The following is a 24108-nucleotide window of genomic DNA, read 5'->3' on the forward strand; positions in this document are numbered from 1 at the left end:
ATCTCCCCACAACAACGCTACCATTCTCTCAGATAACCCAGCTAGGTGGTAGAGTAGTAAACTCTTCAAACTAAATCATTCTAATGTAAATGACTGACAATCTTTACTCATCCCTGACCAACCCCCATCCTGTCCTACGTCCTCAGAGGGACAATGCTTGCCAAAATAATTTTACTTGGTAAAATTTCATACAAATTAGGTAGGTAACTGGGACTGGGGATGTGTGTGGTGGGGTTACTTGGAGACTCACCTTTAAACACACAAAATAACCTATTTCCCAACGTATTTCAGCCTTGGAATAGGCAAGGAATTGGTAAATAAAGAAAATATTGACCCCTGTTGGTATTTCCTGATTCTACCTGCTTCTTAAGATCTGATTCAGTTATGTTCAACCTTTGAGATCCAGTGACCAGAGGAAAGGGAGAGAAGGGCGTGTGTCAAAGGTGTGTCCTGGTTTCTAATGTTTGGATGCAGATAATACTGTCAGTTAGGGGATCCTAGAACACCGATGCCCAAAGAGGTCTGATAGTCTCTTGAGTTATGGATCTAGGAGGTCAGAAGGATCTCAAAGTTTTCTGCCCCATATATATGTTCATCTCTCTTCTTCCTCTAGTTGATCACAGAAATACTTGTTTTGATTATATGAAAGTAATACTTAATTACTGTTTTGGCTAATTACTCATGGCACAGTAAAAACTGTCAAATTGCAGTTAGCTTTGTTGTAAACTTTAATACCACACTATATTTTACTCGAGTGTTTAATCTTCAGGATTCTGTTCGTATGGTAGGTTTACCTTACTAATTAAAACAGTTAAAGTGGCATGTGTCACCCACTCAAACATTCATTAAGTAGCTACTATATGTAGATCAGGAATTATCTTTATTTCATTTGGGGGAAGTAGTACTGAAAATGTGTTGAGAATGGAGGAGGGTTTTATTCTGCCTACAGCAGAACCTCACTAATGCCCCACCCCCAATGTTTCCTATCTCTGGACTCTCTAACTATACAACCAATTGGGGGATTGGTTCTCCTTCTTCAACCTCTTGAATTACTGTTTTATTCTGATCATCCATTAATTGCTATTAACCAGTATGTGCTTTAAAGCTGCATCTGCACAGCAGTTACATGTTTGCCTTAGTAAACAAGATCACCATTTGGAAACACTGCTCCAAAATGAGAATACAGAGGATCAAACAGAATGACATCAAATGACACCTCTTCCCTGGACAGCTGTGCTTATATAGAAATACTGTTCAAGTGATCTAGAAGGACAGGGAGAAAGTACTACTAGGTGATCACAGCCTAGTTTCAGAATGGCATTTCAGAGAGGGTATTTTAACACTGAAAAAAGGAGGGCCATATCTTAAAATGATGGCACTTTCGACTTACTACATTTAGTTTTATGAAAAATGATTTCAAGGATATATTTACAAGGTCCATTTGAATAGATACAAAGACTCGTGTACATCCTTTTCACTGATATCCACAGAATCACATCCCAGAGATTGCACACTGTGTCTACACACACCACATCGGAACATACACATACTCTTCAAATCCTCAAAGACATACGCACACTCAGACATACACAGAGCCATACTTATATTTGACATTCTGCGCAAATATAACAATTTGAAATATCAAAATAAAACAATCTTCATTCTTTTAAAAAAACTCACAAATATTAGATATGTATGAATGAAGTTTGAACTAAATTATTTATTCTTCTTTAAATTGAGCCTTTTCACCTGAACAGACATTTCTCCAAAGAAGATATGCAGATGGCCAACAGGCACATGAAAAGATGTTCAACATCATTAACTATCAGGGAAATGCAAATCAAAACTACGAGATATCATGTCACTCTCGTCAGAATGTTATAATTAACAAGACAGGAAACAACAAGTGTTGCAGAGGATGTGGACAGAAGGGAACGCTCATACACTGCTGGTGGGAGTGCAAACTGGTGCAGCCACTATGGAACACAGTAGGGAGATATCTCAAAAAATTAAGACTAGAACTACCATACGATCCAGCTATTCCACTGCTGGGTATTTATCCAAAGAACATGAAAACACCAATGCTTAGAGATAAATGCACCCCTATGTTCACTGCAGCATTATGCACAATAGCCAAGACTTGGAAGCAACCTAGGTGTCCATCAAGGGACGAATGGATAAAAAAGATGTGGTATATATACACAATGGAATACTACTCAGCCATAAGAAACGATGAAATTCAGACATTTGTGACAACACCGATGGACATTGAGGGTATTATGCTAAGTGAAATAAGTCAGAGGGAGAAAGTCAAATACCGTATGATCTCACTCATAAGTAGAAGATAAAAACAACAACAATCACATAGAGACAGCGACTGGATTGGTGGTTACCAGAGGGGAAGGGGAGAGGGAGGAGGGTGAAAGGGACGATTAGGCACATGTCTGTGGTGATGGATTGTAATTAGTCTTTGGGTGGTGAACATGATGTCATCTATACAGAAATAGAAATATAATGATGTATATCTGAAATTTACATAATGTTATAAACCAATGTTACTGCAATAAAAAAAAGAAACAAAAATAGGAGATTTTAAAATATATCATTTCGTTTGTAGAAATAAAAAAAAAAATTTGAGCCTTTTCTTTAAAAAGGCATGTGCAAAGCTGAAGTATCATAACAACTATGGAGGCTTCCAAGGACATTCAAGTTTTATCCTATTTGTTAACAGTATGAAAACTGCCCATTCACAAAAGTCTTTCCAATATTTTCTTTCTTTTTTTTTTGTGAGATCAGCCCTGTGCTAACATCTGCCAACCCTCCTCTTTTTATTTTTGCTGAGGAAGACTGGCCCTGGGCTAACATCCGTGCCCATCTTACTCCACTTTATATGGGACGCCGCCACAGCATGGCTTGCCAAGCAGAGCGCCGGTATGCGCCTGGGATCCGAACCGGCGAACCCTGGGACGCCACAGCAGAGCATGCGCACTTAACCACTTGCGCCACTGGGCCGGCCCCCTTCCAATATTTTCAAGACCATATTCTAAAATCTAAGTCAATTTACTTTCATGTTAATCTATATTATGAATATAATTTATTAGAGAACAGGTAAATAGCATTTACCAGGTCCTGATTCATTATATAGTAATAAGCTTAGGACCACAATAAGATACCACTTCACATTCACTAGGATAGATATTAAAAAAAAAAAGAGAGGAAAATAATTATTGGTGAGGATGTGGAGAAATGAGAACCCTTGTACATTGTTAGTGGGAATGTAAAATGTGCAAGCTACTGTAGAAAATAGTTTGGCAGTTCCTCAAAAAATTAAACATAGAATTACCATATAACTCAGCAATAACCAGAAGAATTGAAAACAAGTATTCAAATATTTGTACACAAATGGTCATATAGCAGCACTATTCACAAGAGCCAAAAGGTAGAAACAAACCCAATGTCCATCAACAGATGAATGGATAAGCAAAATGTGGTATATTTGAACTTATAAAGACACGGTACAGTGGAGTATTATTCAGCCATAAAAAGGAAGGAAGTACTGACACATGCTACAACACAGATGAACCTTTAAAACGTTATGCTAAGTGAAAAAAGCCAGACACAAAAAGTCACATATTATATGATTCCATTTATAGGAAATATCCAGTTTCAATAAATCCAGAGACAGGAAGCAGATTGGTGGCTGTCAGCGGTTGGAGGAGGGGGTTAATGGGGACTGACTGCTTAATGGATACGGAGTTTTCCTCAGGAGCAACGAAAATGTTTTGGAACGTGATAGAGGTGGTAGCTGCACAACACTGTGAATATACTAAATGCCATTGAATCATTTACTTTAAAATGGTTCATCCTATGAGAATTTTATCTCAATTTTTAAAAAAGCTTAGAAATTCATAGAATAACAAATTTAGTTGTTTTTAAATTTTATTTTCTTTAGTAATCACAGAAAATTATTAGCTAGTGACTAGAGAATCAAATATAATTACTTTAAAAATGGCACATGTGAAGAGTGAAACTGAATCCTAGATTTTTACATCTGATCAAATAAAAGGTTTAAGTAGTATCTTGATTTTGAACAACACATACAGGTGCACTGAACACATACACTGAAGAGTGTGTACCAAATATGTCTGAATATAGGGAGAATTATTCTCCAAAATGTGCCCATCATAAATATCATGTATTTGGGTTTCTACCAAGTCGCTCACTTGACAAGAGGCTTCTTTGATTTGAGTACTTTGAGTAACAAAGTACTCGTTGGAGAAGACACTTGGTGTGAAAAAAACCTCAATCAATGCTGGTTTGGGAAACTTTAAGGTCACCTGACAGAAGTGGTAAAAAAAAAAAAAAAAAGGCGGCAAAGAAATTTAACATTAACTTAGTAGTTTCTGATGTTGAGACTCCACAATTGCAACTGCTGGATGTCACTGTATACAAAAGCCTTTTAGAGACCACTTAAAAAGCAATCCAGTAAATAGTTATATTGTACAGATAATAAACATATACCTCCAGTACAAAAAGAAAGAAAAAAAAATTTATCACATTATGTAAATGGGTATTTGTACAATTTCCAATGGTGGCCTCATATAGATTCAAAAGTGTCTCATACCAAAAAATTTAGATGATGTAACCTAAAAAAACTATGACAGATGGTTCAAAAAGTAGTTCTATTGATTACAAAGACACAGATGGAAAATATGCATATAAAGAGTTTAAATAAAATTGCTTCATGAAATTTAAGATGTAAAAAAGTAAAATTCCTAAATTTATATTAAATTTATGAAATATGTAATTTTAAATACATTCAAGTTAACTGAAAAAACCCTTTCGGGATCTTCTTAATAGGAAAATACAGGGTCACTTTATATTCAAGGACTATCAGCATATGCATTAGAAAAAAGACTGAAAAGACCTACACCATTAAATGCTACAAAGTGATTATTTTGAATGGTAAAAGCGATTATTTTGGGATTGGGATTTTAACTTTCTCTACACTTCCTTTGTATTTTAAACATTTTCCTCAATCTACATGTATTACTCTGGATTAAAACAAAAGCAATAAAAATTAAATTTATTTTCTTAAGAGGTCAAAAACTTTATGACATGGAATCATGAATCTTTGCTCTGAAAGAAGCCAAGACTAGGATCCCAGTCTAACCTTCTGCCAAATTGGAGTAATCTTATCTACAATATTTGACATCATCCAGTTTTTGACACAGAGAACAATGTTTTAAAAACCACTTGTTCCACTATTAAACAATTAAAAACTTCATTGATTCATCAATAATTTTATTCAGTCTCTATTTGTGCCAGAAGCTGAGGTCTTTATAGTTAAGCACAAATGTGTACTGTTCTCTAATTTTCTGCTACTATTTTCAACTTTGAAATCTGGAAAAAGAATATATATCTAATACTTTCTTTAGAAGACAGTCTTTGAGGTATTTTAGACAGCTCCCAGGAATCCCTTAAGTCTTCACTTTCCAGGCTCTATATTCAATTCTGCTCCTTAGTATACCCTATCCACCATTCATTAATATTCTTAAAATGGCATAGTCAGGCCTAAAACAACATTCCAAATGATTTCTGATCAGCTCTAAAAAGTCAGAATTAATAGTCCCAGGATATCTGAACATTTTTCTTTTATGAATATAATTTAAGACTACATCAGCATTGCCAGTAGTTACATAATATTGACAGCTTAAGATTATAGTCAATGGAATCATCCAAGTCTATTTTACTAGCAACTTAGATCTTCCAAATCTACAGCTTAAGCAATGCATTTTTCCATATTCAATAGAAAAGTTGAAATATGGGGGAAAAATTCACCTTAGAATAAAGGAAATATATCTATTTCCTGGTCACAGAAAGCTCTCCATCTCCCTTCTATATTTGTAGCTTGACTAAACTTACTAATCAGTCAATCAATCAACTGTTTATTGCTTGTTTTATCTACAGGGAATTGTGCACTTTTATGTTCAGTTTAAGAAGAAAATTGTTATCATAGAGGCAGTGTGGTTGATTGAATGAATCACTTAGGGTCTTAATCAGAAAGAAAAGAAAAGTGAACACAGAAGTGGTGAGGAAATAATGACTACTCCTGAGTCTTTTAGAAACCACCAATGCACAAACTCAGTTTTCCTTTCAACGTTTTCTCAGCAGGAGCAATGGTGCCAAGCCCCAGAGGTGCTGGGAATTTCTCTATATCCCCTATATAAGTTCTAAGAAAGGGCATAGGATTCCAGTTCTTCCCCTGTTTGTAAGATATCTGAATGTATACAAATACAGTCACCAATTTATTTCCAGGTTTAAAAAGCTTGATATAAATCCTTTAGGAAGCAAGAAATGCTAATATTCTAAGTTTCAGATACAAACCTGAAGGTTAAACTGTACATTAGTCTAATTAGTGAAATCTCTACGACTTCTCATGTGCCAAGATTTATCACAACCTGCTAAAAATTAGAGAAGCTATGCCTATTTGAAAAATTTTACCTGCCACTATATTGTTCAACATGATAAAAGTAGTAGCCTAATAAGTGGTTAGAAAGGATGGTTCCTACCTGCATAAGTACTTAATATGCCCACTTTTGTCCTATACAGATTTTTATTAACAGTGTCACTTCACACCCACGTGTAACTTTCCCAGAGCTAAGCGTTTGGAATTACCTTGAGTGGTGAAGTTGAAGAGTGCAGGTGTGTCTCGCCCATTTGGTAGTTTGACATTTGGGTCCCGTAATTCATCAAAAAATGAATGTGCACAGGCTTCCAGTGGTGTCAATCGGGCAGTTGGTGTATACTCCAACAGACGGCTACACAGTGCAATTGCCTCCGGTGGAGTTCGGGGTCGGAAGACCTGCAGTACAAAGAAGGTGAAAGAACAATTAATGCTCTATTGTAAGAATCTTGGCAAATTATCCTCTGAGTACTGAGTTAATTCCTACCACGTACAAAAACATGGTTGCATTTGTGAAAGGAACCTTCTAGAATAAAAAGTGTTAACTGCATATGATTCACCACACTTGGGTGAACTTATAATTAAAGACTATATGAGAAAAGCTCAGAGAGAAAAAAGCTAGGGGAAATTGAAAAAAATCTACATATCCTAATCATAAAGCAGTACAATCAAACATGCACACAAAATATGACAGGCACCAGAGAAAGGCTGGGTTCTGGAGGCAAGCACGAGTATAGGAATATAAAAATTTTTTAAAGTTTTGACTGCTGTGGCAGTAGATAAAAAGTTGCTTCTTTTGTATGATTTTTAGCAGAACAACTGTTGATAATGGACGGCATTGTTCAAATTTGGCAATCAATACCAGTTTACTCTAGGTCTATAAATGTTAATGATTTGGTATTATCTCTTCAATAAACAGAGCCTATTATTATTTGAAGAAATTCTTGAATACCCAGAATTTGACAAAATGTCCAAAATGTTTTCTCAAGTAGGTGTTATTATGCACATGGCCAGATTACCCTCATTCGAATGAATAGTCCACAGTTTTCATCAGGGAGAGAGATGTATTTTTCGTTAAGAGCCATTAACTCACAAAAAGAGTCAACTGAAGGCTATATTAAAGCAAAATGCAAATAAATTAATTTGCTTAAAGGATAGAAAGCTTTCTATGCCTTAAAACTCCTAACCAATACATAAAACGATGAAAATGCACTTTGTTCTCTTATGGACAGTAAAAGCAGAAGGGGAAAAAACAGAAATAAAGCAGATGGACAGAAAGCCTTTGAAACCAAAGAAAAATGAAACACATTCCTTGATAGGAAGAACAAAGAATCAAATAGAAGGTGTGATAGTGGCTATGGTGGAGGTGGGCAGACATATAAAGAGAAGCAGATGTGTATAAATGGAAAGAAACATACCTACAAGTGAGGGAAGGACATGGAGATTGTGACATGGCATGCAGGAGCCTGGGAGGCTAAGGTTTCCTAACAAGAATGGCTCAGGTAACATGGCTATTCACTCAGGCTGAAGGCAGGAGAACTAGTTACTACAAGCTCATTAGATTTCAAGAGACTACTTATAAGAGTACTTTCTACAGTGAAAACCTTTTTTTTCTTTTGTTTTTATACAAATTTTATTATTAATATAGATATTTTTCATGGGAACTGAGAAACTGGTTTGAGTAGGATCTTAGGAATTTATTTCAGAACATTAAAGGCCTCAGTCAATTTATTTGGCTATTACCTTACAGAGGTAAGGTAAAAAACTGCTTTATCTTTATTCTTTTGAGTGATCTTACTTGCTTCAGTCAAGGAAACCTTAAAGTTATTGTATTATTTGAAATGTTTAGCTCTTCCACTATTCTTGCTCATTTTCCCCTCTCCTGCTCCCCTGCCAGGTCCATAATCAACTTAGAATGTAAAAGAAAATAATGAGTGGGCAAACTCAGAAAATTTTTCATACAAATATTAAGCACCACTGACATATTGTATCCCTGAGGGCAGTTTGCATTTATTTGACAGCATATGGATTTATTTTGCTAGCTAGTCTAACCAAAAATGCCAGTAATGGGAATACATAAGTAGAATTAAAAGTACCACCAAAAGTGGAAATAATTATCTCCTGCTAACATTCAAATGTAGGGTAGTTGGACAGTGACTGTATTTTAAATGAAAAAATTTCATGTTATATCAATGAGGATTTTGTTAGAGCTATTAATAAACTAGTATTGTAAGGTTATTTCTGATTATTTAAGAAAAGAAAGTAATTCACATCTTTTTGGTACCTTACTGGCTACAAGTGACCATGCCAGGTACACATATTAGACTATTTTGCCAGGGAATCCTAACTCATGAATCAAAGAGTTAAAAACAATAAAGAAAAGAATTCATTCCAAGAGCCTACACTAAAATCACGACCAAACCTGCCTTTGAAAAAAGTATCCATTATTACTTTAAACCCTTTGAGAGACTCCTGATGAGAAAAGCCTTGGTTCAGTACTCTATGGATGAAGGTTAAGTGGAAAATTATGTGGGGTCAAAACTCAGTGTCTCCCAAAGTTCAGATTTCTGACCATAATACAGGGTGTGGTAGCATGCAACCTGCAAAAATTTCAGGCCAAACTAGAAAATAGCTCTTCTGAATCATCTCTGTGCCTAAAGAAAAGAAAACCAGTAACTACTGCAATTTGGCTTTTAATGCAGATGTTTCTGCTGCCATTTCATTACTTACTCATTTAAATTGCTTAACACTCAGAACCTTTGGTTCCGTGCATCTTTGTCATTATTTATTCTTGTAAAAATAATGATTTTCAAACCCCCCAGTACCTAAACTTCAGTCTAGATATCAATAAATCACTCAGGGGACTGACAATCTAAATAGACCATAAGCCAAACCTATACCATACGGTGAACGAAAACAGAAATCAGAGCGACCTACATTGTTTTTACTGTTTCAAGAATGAATAACTATTAAGCCTTTCAAAAAAGGTTTTCCCTCTAGTTTTACAGACCTGCCCTGAAAGTTTGGGAAAAAAAAATTAAGTACATACCCGCACTCCTGAGGTGAAATGTCCTGTTCCTGACGAATCCTAAAGATGATAATGCAGTGAAATAATCCAAACAGGGGAAGTCAATCCAAAAGAGAATAGTCCAGCAAGGAAAAATATATCCAATGTTATAAGAAATCCATGGTGTCGGGGGGACATAGAAAATGTTTATACAGTTATAAACTTTAAACATCAGTCTCCACAGTAGCAAGTCCAAGTTTTAAAAATTATTTCACCACAGTGTATGCAAAAAAAATTTTTGATTGCGCAATGATGAGGCACAGTAAAGAAACATTTTTATTTTAGTTTATTATGTTCCAATGCCAGTGCGTTTATTAAAAAAATACAAAACCAAAAAAAGTTAAAATCAAAATGAAATCTAGAAGTAAAGTTCCCAAAGTAAAGTATTTGGTCTTCTACGACCTGGATTCACCATCCATTGACATGGCTGGGAGGGGGCACATTAGCCTGCTTTTAAGATATGAGTTCCCATTATACTAATTTTTCTCTATTAATGCATTCCAGTTACACAGTATAAACATTTTTTTCCTAAATTATTAGTGATGAGAGGAAAGTAATAAACATATTTAATTAATATTACTATAGATTTCAAGCCAGATATTTTCAATTTGTGTGAGCTAAGAAGGATCAGGCCACCGCGGATTATTCTCCATTTTGGATTGACTTCCCTGCTAAAAGATATTTGCTGACATTGTCATTATCTTAGGACTCTTCAGGAAATTGACATATCACCTCAGGAGTGCGGGTATAAACTTACTTTTTCTATTGTGGGCTTTGCCCCCTCATACCCTTGCACCCATAAATAAATAGAGAACATTCTTTTCTTTTTGGAAAAACTCACTGAAAAAAACATCCTACATCTTTGAGCACTACAAATTCAACACAGTTCCATCTGCAAATATGCCCAATTCACCCACCAAAAGCTAAACAAAAATATATACAATAAACAATACAACTAAGGGACAGTCACAGTTATAGGTGTCATGCATAGTAATGTACACCAACACCTAGGCACAACGGAGCCAAATACATAAGGGAGGTAGTAGGGTCTATTATGTCTAGGTATTGAGAACAAAAAACGGCAGAACTCACCCGTAGCTGTGAATTCCCTTGGCTATTCTAAGAGAATTAAACATTCTTTTAGGATAGTTTCCAGTGGGGGAATTAAATATTTTGCAAAAATAAATAATCCGCGGATTACTTTTAGTCTGCAGACTAAAATTTAGTACACGGATTAAACTCCGGCCCATCAGAATACAAATCTCTCATGAACTAAAACACAACCAAGTGGACAAAAATATAAAACCAGACTAAAAAAACTGAGAGCACCAAGTAAGACTCAAGTGGGCCAACTAACAATTAGTGCGCAGACTAAATATGGCCAGCCAAGTATGTCAGCAAGGCCACGAAGAGCCCAAAACACCCCCTTATAAAAACTAAAAACAAAAGTAAATAAACAAAACAGAACAAAGCAAAAAATAAAAAAACGAAAAAAAGAAAAGAAAAGAGAAAGGAAAAATTGAAAAGAACCAAAACACTGACATGAACTTTTAAATGATTCAAATACTACCTCACCTGTGCAGCAACTCATTTTCTTAATTTGAGACAAATAAACTCTCATCACAAATACCAGTCCATAGAAGAAACTAACAGAAAAAATTCATTTTCAAAAAGAAAGTCTCAGCAGTATTGAACAAATGCAAATAAGTCCTTAAATGAAGAATAAATAAATTTGCATTTGGATAACTCAAAAATGACAGAGGCAATTTTCCCCTTACATGTCCTAGAATAGACTTTTGCCATCAAATATCAAATTTCAACCTGGAGCTAACTGTCATGACTGAATCTTAAGCCCTTTAAAATTACCATTTATAAACCGTCTGATACACCATATCAAAGCCTTGGGTTGACTCTCATAGCATCAGCTCTCAACAATTCCACTGTATTAAAGAGCCAACCAGAGCAATGTAAAAATGCCTATGGGCAATGATAATTAATCTAAGTAGAACACAGAACAAGTGCTGTGCCTGTTCGGAATAGCTACTCGTTCCTAGTTTTCTTTGTGATAAATGTACAACACAGACACTGTTCTCTGGTTATGCACAAGATACACAAACACCCAATGTTAAAAACTGATAAACCATGAATACTCCTAAAGAGCAACTTCAATATTGGCTCTCAAGTCATCTATTAATCATCTAAAATTATTTGCAATTTGTAAACCTAAATACAAGACTAAAAGTGAGACAATGCCATGGATTTGTTGACTGGTTAATTATAGTTAATTAACTTAAGAACTAAGTTTACTTAAGTGCTCATATTGTGGTACATAATTCATAAGAAACACAAACATCCTTTCCTTAGCCACGACAGAGCTAGCATTCACTAAATTTCAACTACTAATTTAAAGTCTTATTGAGTTTTCCTGAGCTCTGTTACATGTAAGAAATTTCTTAACTATATACGTGTTGATATCAGCATTTAACTACGCAATGTAATTTCTCCCTCTAACATCATTCACTGATAAAATAGTACTACAGGCTTATACAGACATGTGACTTACCAAATGTCCACTTATCCATTTAATTTCTCATTGTTCATAAAATAGTTACTGTAGTCAGGATGACCTTCTTAAGAATACTGGAACATTTCTTTTTCATCCACACCTCCTCATCTTAAGGGACAGTCTCCTAGGCTACAACAATTCCTAACCTTATCTAGGCTTAAGCAAATCTAAATCCTCCTTCAACAGTCCCCCCTGCCCCCTTCTATCACCTTTAAGGAGGCTTCCTTTTTCCCTCCACCACCCTGGCTGAAGATATGTCTCACAATACTCACAGCATGTGAAACACCTTTGAACACCTATAACACACAATCAAGTACAGGGTTATATTTTATCTTATATTATTCAATACTTGCTTCAACTGAGTCAGTTATGTCACCTGTAAGCTTTTCAAGGACATGGGCTATATATTTTCTTTCTTTTGCATCCTTTATGGCATCCAGCACAGCACTGGTTACATAGGAGATATGGGTTTTAAAGAACAAATGAAAAATTAAAAATAGATTTTTGCCTTCTTTTTCAATCCACTCTCAACCCTACCCTCTACTCCCCGTAAGTGATCTTGAAACTTATGTCTTAGTATTCTTTCTTTTTTATATTATTACTCTCACATATGGATTAGCCACCTTAGTAGCTGGATTTTAATGTGCACACAGTTTCCAGCAAAGAAATAGGAGTATAGCCAGTATAAACAGAAAAGTGAGAAAGTCTACTCACATAGAAATACAGATGTTAGAAAAGAAGTGATTATTCTAGCATTAATAAAGACATGGGGAAATTCAGAAAAAATGTAGAAAATTCAGTAGAGAACATAGGGAGTTTATGAGACAAGTGATAATGGATTAGTAGAATATTCAGGGCAGAGAGAGTTGAATAACAAACTGATTCACCTAAGCAATATCACAAAACAGACAAATGGCAATCTTAGGAACCAACAGAAATCTCCAACATGGTTTTATGCTTTGTGGAATACATGTGAGTAAAACGGGTAAGGCAGAGTGCCCAAAAAAGGTAGATACAGTGGACCTGCATAAAAAGAAGACTGACAGCAATTTTTATTTTGGGGCTCTCTAGGCCCTTCTGAAGGCATTTTTGGTAATGTGTTAAACTACAGTTGGAACAGGTAAGTTTATCAAGTGAAAAATGTTGTGTTGAAAGGCTCAGAAAAAAATGTAAGATTATGAGGAAAGTCTTAAAAAAGTAAGTATGGGGGGTATTTTTGTTTAGCTTTAAGTATAGACAAACATAATAACTTGTTCAGTTTAGTTTGATTTCTTTGATAGCTAACACCATCCTAGAACGCAGTTTTCTGCTTACTGTTAGCTAGTTGGTAATACTAGTATTCATTTATTTTGAAGAATGTGGACAGTGTTCTAAGAAATCAAGTATGTAAGGATTGATTTTTGTGGATAAGGCTTTCTGGGATACTTAACCAATGATCTATGGTCCCACATATCCTGCAGACACTTAACAATTAAGTAAACTATCATGCATGCCAAAAACTTAGCGACAAACATTTTGAGGTAACTGATATCCATTTCATTATTACCATTATGAAAGAGAAATTAGGTACTGCTATAATACGTAAAGTATGACTTGGTAGGTACTAAAGGAGTTACGAGGTGGGAATAATCATGGAGAGCTCAGATAATTAGGAAACATTTCATAGAAGAAGTGAGATTTGAGGTCTTGAGAAAAGGTTAAGGCTTGGGAAGCAGAGAAGAACATTCTAAGTGTGAAAAAAAGACACTGGCAAGAGGTAAAAACAAATGTGGCTTCCCTAGGGAACAATTAGGAGAACAGTTTGTTAGCCCAAAAAATTCAGCATGACTGCACGTTGCCTTTGAAGTGAGCTACAGGCATGACAACACTCATATATGTAGCTAACATATTCAACAGCCCTAGTCCAACTGAAAGAGATCAGGGCTTTTGGGATTCTAATCTACATTCTTCTGCTAACCAGATATATCACTTATAAATTTCATGACTCTGGAAGAATACACAAACATCTGTGTTACCTAACTGACCTCCTAGGATTATTTATTAGCAAGATAAAGGGAGAATACTTGTTTTAAGGAACTTGAAATAAAAGGTTAATAGAATCAGGTACTCAAAATGGGGAAAAAACTCATACATCTATTATGATATAACCTTACTAGAAATCCCTAATCTACCTAACTACACACTAAGCTTTTAAATTTGTTGCCTAACTATACTCATTTAAGGGTGGAGGAGCTGGAGAACTTGGGAAAGAGATTGAGTACAATTGATGAGATACCTCAGGGAAGGCTAGGAGAAGGACAAGAACTAAATCTCTTGTTTTTCTGGAAAGGAAAGGTATAAACAATTAGGAACAGAGTGACTGTAGAATCTGTCATCCAAACAGGAACACTTTTGAAAGTGAAGGGGCATGTAATTAATAATTACATTGGACAAGCATAAATTGGGACATATGATCACCTTTGTCATTATGTGTTTATTATGTCAAATTTTCCTAAAGGCAATGAGAAATCAGAGAAGAATTTTAAATAGGAGTGACAGTATCACATGAACTTTAAGAAAGCTAACTTTGACAGCAATGAGGATATGTAAAACTGAAGGAGGGAAATCGGTTAGAAGGTGGAAGGTTGTTGTAACAATTCTATGACATAATGACGGCCCAAACTAAAGTCAGGGCAGTGGAGACAGACAGGACAAATCAAAGAACTATACTGGAGGTAGAATTCTTTACATTTATTCAGAACTAAGATAAAATAATCCTTTATATGCACATTTGAACTATATTTTCAAAAGAATCTGGAGAAGAGACACGACGACTAATTGCTATCTTACAAAAGAAAAAACCTGAGGCACAAAGAGTAGGAGCAGTGCTTAAACCAGAACTTCACTTCATACAACAGACTGTCATTTAACCATACCTCCATGCACTAAATGCAGAATTTAAGCTTCCTCTCTTCTTTCAACCAATCTTCGTCTCTAATTCTCAATCTACTTTTGCATCATTTCCTTTTGCGTCCCATCTGGCTTTTATTCTTTGAAGTGTACAGCATACACCAATGCAGAGCTCCTTACCCTCCCCACTGCCAATAATGGTCCCCATTTCAAAACATCAGCACCTACTTCCCTTCCTACTTAAATGAATTACGTTGCTCTGGCTATCAAGCAATAGTCAAGGGCAACTTACTGCATTTCTAAATTCTCAAGATTCCTGCCACATACCACACTGGGATCGTCTCATTATTTTGTTCTTCTGTTTGCCATCTTTCCTACACATCTGAATCCCTTCACCTCAGTGTTTCCACAGAAGATATTTTCTCCCTTAATGTTTATGTCTGCCTACTTTTTGAGAACACCAGCTCCTCGAGTATAGCAGTGTAGTACAGTATAGCTGTACTACACTGCAGCACGGAAAACCAGGGTTCACATGCCTACAGCATCAGGGGCTAAAGTGGGTCTAACAGAAGAGAGCAATGAAGGCAAAGCAGCTTTTGTTTCCAGATGCCTGTTTACCTGCCCTCCAAAGGCAAGAACAACATTATGTGTGTTTTTTAAAAACAACTCCACTGGCTGCCTAGCATAAGGGAGCATTTCTCAAGTTGGTGTCCACTATCATAAGGCAGGGGAGAGGGGACTGAAAAAATGTAAAATCTAAATTTAGAAATTTAAAATTTAGAAATCTAAATTTTCTCTAGAAATCTAAAATTTTGTATTCTCATTTTGATAATAATCTATTTTTTAAAATCAATATAAACACATTTTGGATCATCTAGTCATCTTGATGACAGTATAGTGCCATGAAATTTCTGTGCTTGAATTTGGTTTTGTGTTTACAACCACAATAACACTAACCTAGCTGTATGCACTAATGAGAAATTAACATGAGTTAAATACATAATAAATGCATTTGTACCAAGTGAAAACCACATTATGTCAAGGCACACTATACGAATGAAGAATTCACAGTAGTTTGAACAGACAAAATAGGTGGGAGAAGTGAGTCATTATTCTACACGTGGTACAGGAACGGAAAGCTCCTGGAAAGCTAAATAAAACGAATAAAATGGCTTTACATAGATTATTCAAGTTTGAAACACATTAGTGTGAGATACAGAAACAACAGGAATCCACGAGAGCAAAGGAAGATGTAAAGCATACAAATTCATTGCAAATCTTCTGTTGGCTTCATTTTAATTATAATCAATCATTCCTCACATTCCATCCTGGCTAATACTTGAACTGAAGAGAGATTAACCAGGGAAAAAATGCAGCATATGACACACGTTAATATTGGTGGCAGACTTGATGAAAAAAAAAATGAAAACAGGATCTGTTAAGATTTCATGACCTCAATTTCAGCACTATATTGTTCAGAAACTCTATATTAAGGGTAATATGTGATGAACACTTAGATTACACCAAAAAGAGCTTTACTTTTCTTTCTTCACAAAAATAACACGCTTATTAAAGAAAATATGGAAATGCAGAACAAAGAAAATCACCTACACTCTTCTCACTCAAACCACTGTTAGCATTTTGGAATATTTCCCTGTATTTATTCGATACAGAATTATTTTTTTGTTTTTCTTTAACATGACTGAAATCATAGTACACTACAAATCACTTATAATAAACACTTTAATTTGGAATAACTTTACTGGATTCAAACTGCAACTCAAACTCTAAATCCAAATAGGCCACCTTAGGATTCTGAGTTAGAGTTAGGTGAGAGTAAATATCTTCTGACCCAGATTCAAAATAAACCTTAAGTACAAAAATCAAAGAATGGTTTATCTCAGGCTACTTAGTGTTTATTATAAATTTAAAAAGTAGGGGGCAACATCTTGGTTTGTTGGTCAGTGAAATCTACAACATATAACTCCGACACTAAAATACTACGGTCTTTGATTCTAAATAATAAATAAATAATTAGTAACGAGAGGATTTTCTGAAGTGAAGAGAGGTAATAAGATTATGAAAACCTGAAGGAAAGTAACTGGAATCATAATACAATTTAGAGGAGAAATACCTTAAATCTGGGAATGTAAACTATTTCACCTACAGCCCTAAATTACTTCATCTCTTATTATAAAAGATCTATAACCAATTAAATGAACTTATCAATGTTCAAAACAAACTGTTATGTGTACATTTTTAAATACAGAAAGTCTCCGCTTGAAATACATACCAAAAAGTTGAACATTTTTAACCCACAAAAATATATCATGAAATATAAGTAAATGGGGGAGGGGATGCATGACACATAACAAGCAGTTTAAAAGATCTGGCATTAAACATACACACACACACACACACACACAGAAGTTTAATCCTGGCTTTGTTACAGCCACCTATGTAATCTTGGATAAGTCATTTGGTATCTTTGGCCAGAGTTTCTGAACCTATAAAATGAGGAAACTAGCGATTCACTCTAGCTATAAACCCTATTAGATGTTTTTTTTCCTCTAAACACTTAATCTCACAAACCAAACTGAGATGAAAGAACTTTTTATTAAAATGATTTCAATTAGTATCAAAGAAAAAAAAAAAAAAACAGTCTTCTGGTAAATTAGCACTTATGTTCTTAGAATTGGTTCCTTCTAAGATGTTGCGGTTAGGTTTTTCTAGGCATCCTGTTAACATATCAATTGCTTTCAACGTATACTCCTAGCAAGATCAAATCTGCTTTTTATTCCTGCTTCCAAAACACCAATAGGAAAGTAAACAAGAGAAGAAAAACACACAATATCATCTACAATAAGATCTATATATTAATAGTTTGAAAAAATAAAGAAAATATATGAAATGTATGTTTTCATATGCACTATGATCGTGAATAATAAGCACGTCTATGTAAAGCAATTAATTTCTGATTTTTAAGTAGCCAAAATTTATATATAAGATCTTATCTATTCCTAATGAAATTCTGTATTTTAATGATATAGGTACACTGTCCTCACCCTACAAATAAAAAGCCAGGCTAGAAATTATCCACAGGAAATCAATGGGGACAAAACTATATATAGTCAATGAACACTGAAGTACAACTACCCAACTATTTTTACATGCAGAACTGCTGGGTACTTTGTACTCAGGCAGCTATCTGGTCGCAAAATAGTTTAGTTTAAGAACAATGAGAAACACGAGTTTTAGTTAACTACTGGTTAATGTGCTTTATAAAAAACTCTTTTTGACTCACCTTAGTCCAAGGATGTGCCTTAATTTGCGGGAATTTGAATTCTGTGTAGTTTGGGTTCATTTCTCTAATTTGCTCCCTTGTCGGTGTCCCCAGGACCTAGATAAAGAAAGCAAGTTACTGCTATATTTTTCTATACACTTAAAATTTAGTCTTTACATTTCAACAGACTTTAAAACAAATTCCAAAGTTATAAAATACATAACTCGATAAATAGAGCAGAATTTGTGACAGATTTTAATTTTTAACTGACTACAGATCCCATGCTATACTACCGTACAAAGACTTTTATGATAATAATAATGTTAAATCAGGGTTGTAAAAAAAGATCACTCAAAAATATTCAAGTAAAAATCAGACATCTTCATTCTATCTAGAAAAACAATCTATTGCAATGATGGCCTCTGAAATAAGAATATCTTTTATTCATTTAGTAAAGTATAGCCAAAGGTTTTATTACCAATAAATTAATCAGGAGAATCTTACTCAAACATAGTCATCAATAATTCCATTCAATCACTGAATATTTAGTGAGTGTACAAGTAACTAGGCTATGATGTATGGAGGATACAAAGAACAAGAGATTTTTCTGCTATGATGAACTTAAACATTTGTGTGTGGAAAAAAGTATAACCACAATACAAGATGAAAATATACTGAGCACTTCATTGCCTCTACAGCTGCAGCACGCACCACACAAAGCAAAGTATATGGACCTGGGCATATGGAACCAAGACAGACAACAGGAAGAAACATTAAATACTAAAAATGAGTACTTTGAAGAAAGACGACATACATTACTCATCTTTAGAACTCTAGGCCTTGGTATAAAACATGACTGTTGAAATAAAACATGAAGCCATTTACAATTCAAGGATAGTTGTACAGAAAGAGTGGAATATAATGATAAGTACTTGATTTGTGGTGGCAACCAGTGAGTAATAAGGGCAAAGTAAGAATTTTCAGTATTTTATTTTTGCCAGTTCTAATTCTCTAGACTTCGTTAAAAATTTCAGAACTTAATCAAAAATTTAAAAGTTTTATAGTTCAAAAGGCAATCTTAAAAAACAGCAAAGGCGAGCTATATAGACTGAGAGAAAATATTTGTAAAATGTATATTCTGCAAAGAACTTGTATCTAGGATATACAGAGGACTCTTACTAAAAAACAAGAAGACAACCTAATAAAAATGGACAAAAGATATGACCCGATCAGCCAGAGCGTCTGCAGATCGCGGCGGGCTCAGAAACACAGCTCTTGACCCCCACCCAGTGGTGGCAGGTGGAAGCTGAGACCAGATATTTTCATTAGGAGGAAAAACAAATCCACGCCGTCAAACAGTATGCAAAAATATATTAAATCTCTAGACCAGAAGGAAAATGACAAGCACCCAGCAATCAATCCTGAAGGCACAGAAATTTATAGTCTGAATGACAGAGAATTCAAAATAGCTATCATAAAAAAGCTCAACAAGTTACAAGAAAATACAGATAGACAGTTCAATGAAATCAGGACCTTCTTCACAAAAGAGATTGAAACTATAAAGAAAAACCAATCAGAAATGTTGGAGATGAAAAACACAATGGAGGAGATAAAGAAAAATCTGGAATCTTTAAAGAACAGAGCTGACAATATGGAGGAAAGAATTAGCAATACAGAAGACAGGAATGCAGAAACGTTCCAGATGGAGGAAGAGAGAGAACTAAGACTAAAAAGAAATGAAGAAATTCTCCGAGAAATATCTGACTCAATTAGGAGATGCAACATAAGGATTATAGGTATTCCAGAGGGAGAAGAGAGGGAAAAAGGAGCAGAAAGCTTGTTCAAAGAAATAATAGCTGAGAACTTCCCAAACCTGGGGAAGGAGGTGGAAATACAAATGAATGAAGTCAACAGATCACCTAACTACATCACCACAAAAAGACCCTCTCCAAGGCATATAGTAGTAAATAAAGCTGGCAAAAGTCAATGACAAAGAAAAAATATTAAGGGCAGCAAAAGCCTATCAGGCTTTTAGCGGATTTCTCAGGCTAGGAGAGAGTGGAATGATATATTCAAAATTCTGAAAGACAAAAACTTTCAGCCAAGAATACTCTATCTGGTGAAAATATCCTTCAGATATGATGGAGAAATAAAAACTTTCCCAATACACAAAAGCTGAGGGAGTTCATTGCCGCAAGACCCCCACTACAAGAAATCCTCAAGAAGGTCCTCATGCCTGAAAAAAAAAAAAAAAAAAAAAAAAAAAAACCCAGAAAGGGGCTACAAAGCCTTGAGCAAGGAGAAAAATAGGTAGACAAAATCAGAAAAAGCGCAGCTCTTTATCAGAACAGGTTAGTAAACACTTAATTATAACATCAAAGATAAAGGGAAGGAAAACACCAAAAATAAATATAACCTCATCACTTTAACCACAAACTCACAACACAAGGTAGAATAAGTTGTGACAATAATTACTTAGAAGAGGAAGAGGAAAGGGATGGAATCAACTCAGTCTAAGGAAAGAAGAGGCCTTCAGAAAATGGACTATCTCATCTATGAGTTTTTTTCACACAAACCTGATGGTAACCATTAAACAAATAACGAGTACAGAGACACATAAGATAAATAAAGAGAGAACTAAGAAAACCATCATACGGAACTACCAAACTAAACTGGTAGTCTGAAACACACAGGATGAGAAACAAAGGAAATGCAGAAGAACTGGAAAATGAGCAATGAAATAACAAATTTAGCCCTCATATATCAATAATCACTCTAAATGTAAATGGATTGAATTCTCCAATTAAAAGACACAGAGTGGCAGGATGGATTAAAAAACAACACCCAACAACATGTTGCCTCCAGGAAACACATCTCAGCTCTAAAGACAAACACAGGCTCAGAGTGAAGGGATGGAAGATGATACTCCAAGCTAACGGCAAACAAAAGAAAGCAGGTGTTGCCACACTTACATCAGACAAAGCAGACTTCAAGATAAAAAAGGTAATGAGAGACAAAGAGGGGCAATATATAATGATAAAAGGGATACTCCACCAAGAAGACATATCAATTATAAATATATATGCACCCAACACAGGAGCACCAAAGTACATAAAGCAACTATTAACTAACCTAAAAGGAGATATCAACAACAACACAATAATAGTAGGGGATCTTAACACCCCACTTACATCAATGAATAGATCATCCAGACAGAAAGTCAACAAGGAAATAATGGACTTAAACGAAAAACTAGACAAGATGGACTTAACAGACATAGAGAGAGCACTCCATCCAAACACAGCAGAGTATACATTCTTCTCAAGCATTCATGGAACATTCTCAAGGATAGACCATATGTAGGGAAACAAGGCAAACCTCTATAAATTTAAGAAGATAGAAATCATAACAAGCATCTTTTCCGACCATAATGCTATGAAACCAGAAATCAACTACAAGAAAAAAACTGGGAAAGGGACAAAGATGTGGAGACTGAACAACATGCTACTGAACAACCAATGGATCAATGAAGAAATTAAAGGAGAAATCAAAGAATATCTGACAACAAATGAAAATGAAAATACACCATACCAACTCATACAGGATGCAGCAAAAGCAGTCCTGAGAGGGAAATTCATAGCAATACAGGCCCATGTTAACAAACAAGAAAAATCCCAAATAAGCAATCTTAAACTACATCTAACACAATTAGAAAAAGAAGAAGAAACAAAGCCCAAAGTCAGAAGAAGGAGGGAAATAATAAAAGTTAGAGCAGAAATAAATGAAACTGAAACCAAAAAAACAACAGAAAGGATCAAGGAAACAATGAGCTGGTTCTTTGAGAAGATAAACAAAATTGACAAACCCTTAGCCAGACTCACTCAGAAAAAAAGAGAGAAGGCTCAAATAAATAAAATTAGAAATGAAAGAGGAGAAATTACAACAGATACCACAGAAATACAAAGGATTATAAGAGAATACTATGAAAAACTATATGCCAACAAATTGGACAATCTAGAAGAAATGGATAAATTCCTAGACTCAAACAATCTCCCAAAACTGAATCAAGAAGAAACAGAGAATGTGAATAGACCAATCACAAGTAAAGAGATTGAAATGGTAATCAAAAACCTCCCCAAAAATACAAGTCCAGGACCAGATGGCTTCTCTGGAGAATCTTATCAAACATTCAAAGATTTAATACCCATTCTTCTCAAACTATTCCAAAAAATAAGGAAGATGGAACACTTTGTAACACATTCTACAAGGCCAACATCACCCTGCTACCATAGCCAGACAAGGACAATACAAAGAAGGAAAATTATAGGCCAGTATCACTGATGAACATAGATGCAAAAATCCTCAACAAAATATTGGCAAACTGATGACAGCAATACATTAGAAAGATCACATGCCGGGATCAAGTGGGATTTATACCAGATACAGGGATGGCTCAACATCCACAAATCAATCAATGTGATATACCACATTAACAAAACGAGGAATAAAAACCACATGATCATCTCAATAGATGCAAAGAAAGTATTTCACAAGATCGAACAACAATTTATAATAAAAACTCTCAACAAAACATGTATAGAAGGAAAGTACCTCAACATAATAAAGGCCATGTATGACAAACCCACAACGAACATCACACTCAATGGGGAAAAACTGAAAGCCATCCCTCTGAGAACAGGAACAAGACAAAGGTGCCCACTCTGCCACTCTTATTCAGCACAGTACTGGAGGTTTTGGTCAGAACAATTAGGCAAGAAAAAGGAATAAAAGGAATCCAAATAGGCAATGAAGAAGTGAAACTCTCGCTGTTTGCAGGCAACATGATTTTATATATAGAAAACCCTAAAGAATCCATTGGAAAACTAAAAACTACAGCAAAGTTGCAGGGTACAAAAATCAACTTAACAAAAATCAGTTGCATTTCTATACTTGAATAAAGAACTAACAGAAAGAGAACTGAAGAATATAATCCCATTCACAATCGCAACAAAAAGAATCAAATATCTAGGAATAAACTTAACCAAGGAGGTGAAAGATCTATACAGTGAAAACCATAAGACATTATTGAAAAAAATCGATGACGACATAAAGATGGAAAGATATCCCATGCACATGGATTGGAAGAATAAACACAGTTAAAATGTCCATAATACCTAAAGCTAGCTACAGATTCAATGCAATCCCAATCAGAATCACAATGACATTCTTCACGACATAAAACCAAAAGTATTAAAATTCATATGGGGCAACAAAAGACCCCAAATAGCTAAAGCAATCCTGAGAAAAAAGAACAAAGCTGGAAGCATCACAATCCCTGACTTCAAAATATACTACAAAGCTATAATAATCAAAACAGCATGGAAAACACCAGTGCGTAAAGATACATGCACCCCTGTGTTCATTGCAGTGTTATTCACAATAGCCAAGACTTGGAAGCAACCTAAGTGCCCATCAAGGGACGAATGGATAAAGAAGATGTGGTATATATACACAATGGAATACTACTCAGCCATAAGAAACGATGAAATCCAGCCATTTGTGACAACATGGATGGACATTGAGTGTATTATGCAAAGTGAAATAAGTCAGAGGGAGAAGGTCAAATACCGTATGATTTCCTTCATTAAGTAGTAGATAATAACAAAAATAAACAAACACATAGAGACAGAGATTGGATTGGTGGTTACCAGACGGGAAGGGGGCAGGGAGGAGGGAGAAAGGGATAATTCGGCCCATGTGTGTGGTGATGGGTTGTAATTAGTATTTGGGTGGTGAACATGATGTAATCTATGCAGAAATAGAAGTATAATGATGTA

The 24108-nt window shown here is 35.1% G+C and overlaps 1 protein-coding gene across 2 annotated transcripts in view; it reads right to left on the reverse strand.

The window, feature by feature from the left end:
• The window catches only part of GSK3B (glycogen synthase kinase 3 beta), a 199096-nt gene that overhangs the window by 18721 nt on the left and 156267 nt on the right, over window positions 1-24108 (reverse strand). Inside the window, exons 8-10 of one of the 2 annotated variants that reach the window (XM_004436530.3) lie at window positions 18293-18388; window positions 9516-9554; window positions 6679-6865 (exon numbers count right to left, since the gene is read on the reverse strand). In XM_004436530.3, coding sequence (XP_004436587.1) covers window positions 6679-6865; window positions 9516-9554; window positions 18293-18388 — 322 coding nt within the window. The remainder of the gene's footprint in view (window positions 1-6678; window positions 6866-9515; window positions 9555-18292; window positions 18389-24108) is intronic. The other variant, XM_004436531.3, reaches the window with a different exon arrangement.

The sequence above is a fragment of the Ceratotherium simum genome, chromosome 15 (assembly GCF_057802395.1).
Source record: "Ceratotherium simum simum isolate JZ-2026a chromosome 15, ASM5780239v1, whole genome shotgun sequence".
Classification (NCBI taxonomy): Eukaryota; Metazoa; Chordata; class Mammalia; order Perissodactyla; family Rhinocerotidae; genus Ceratotherium; species Ceratotherium simum.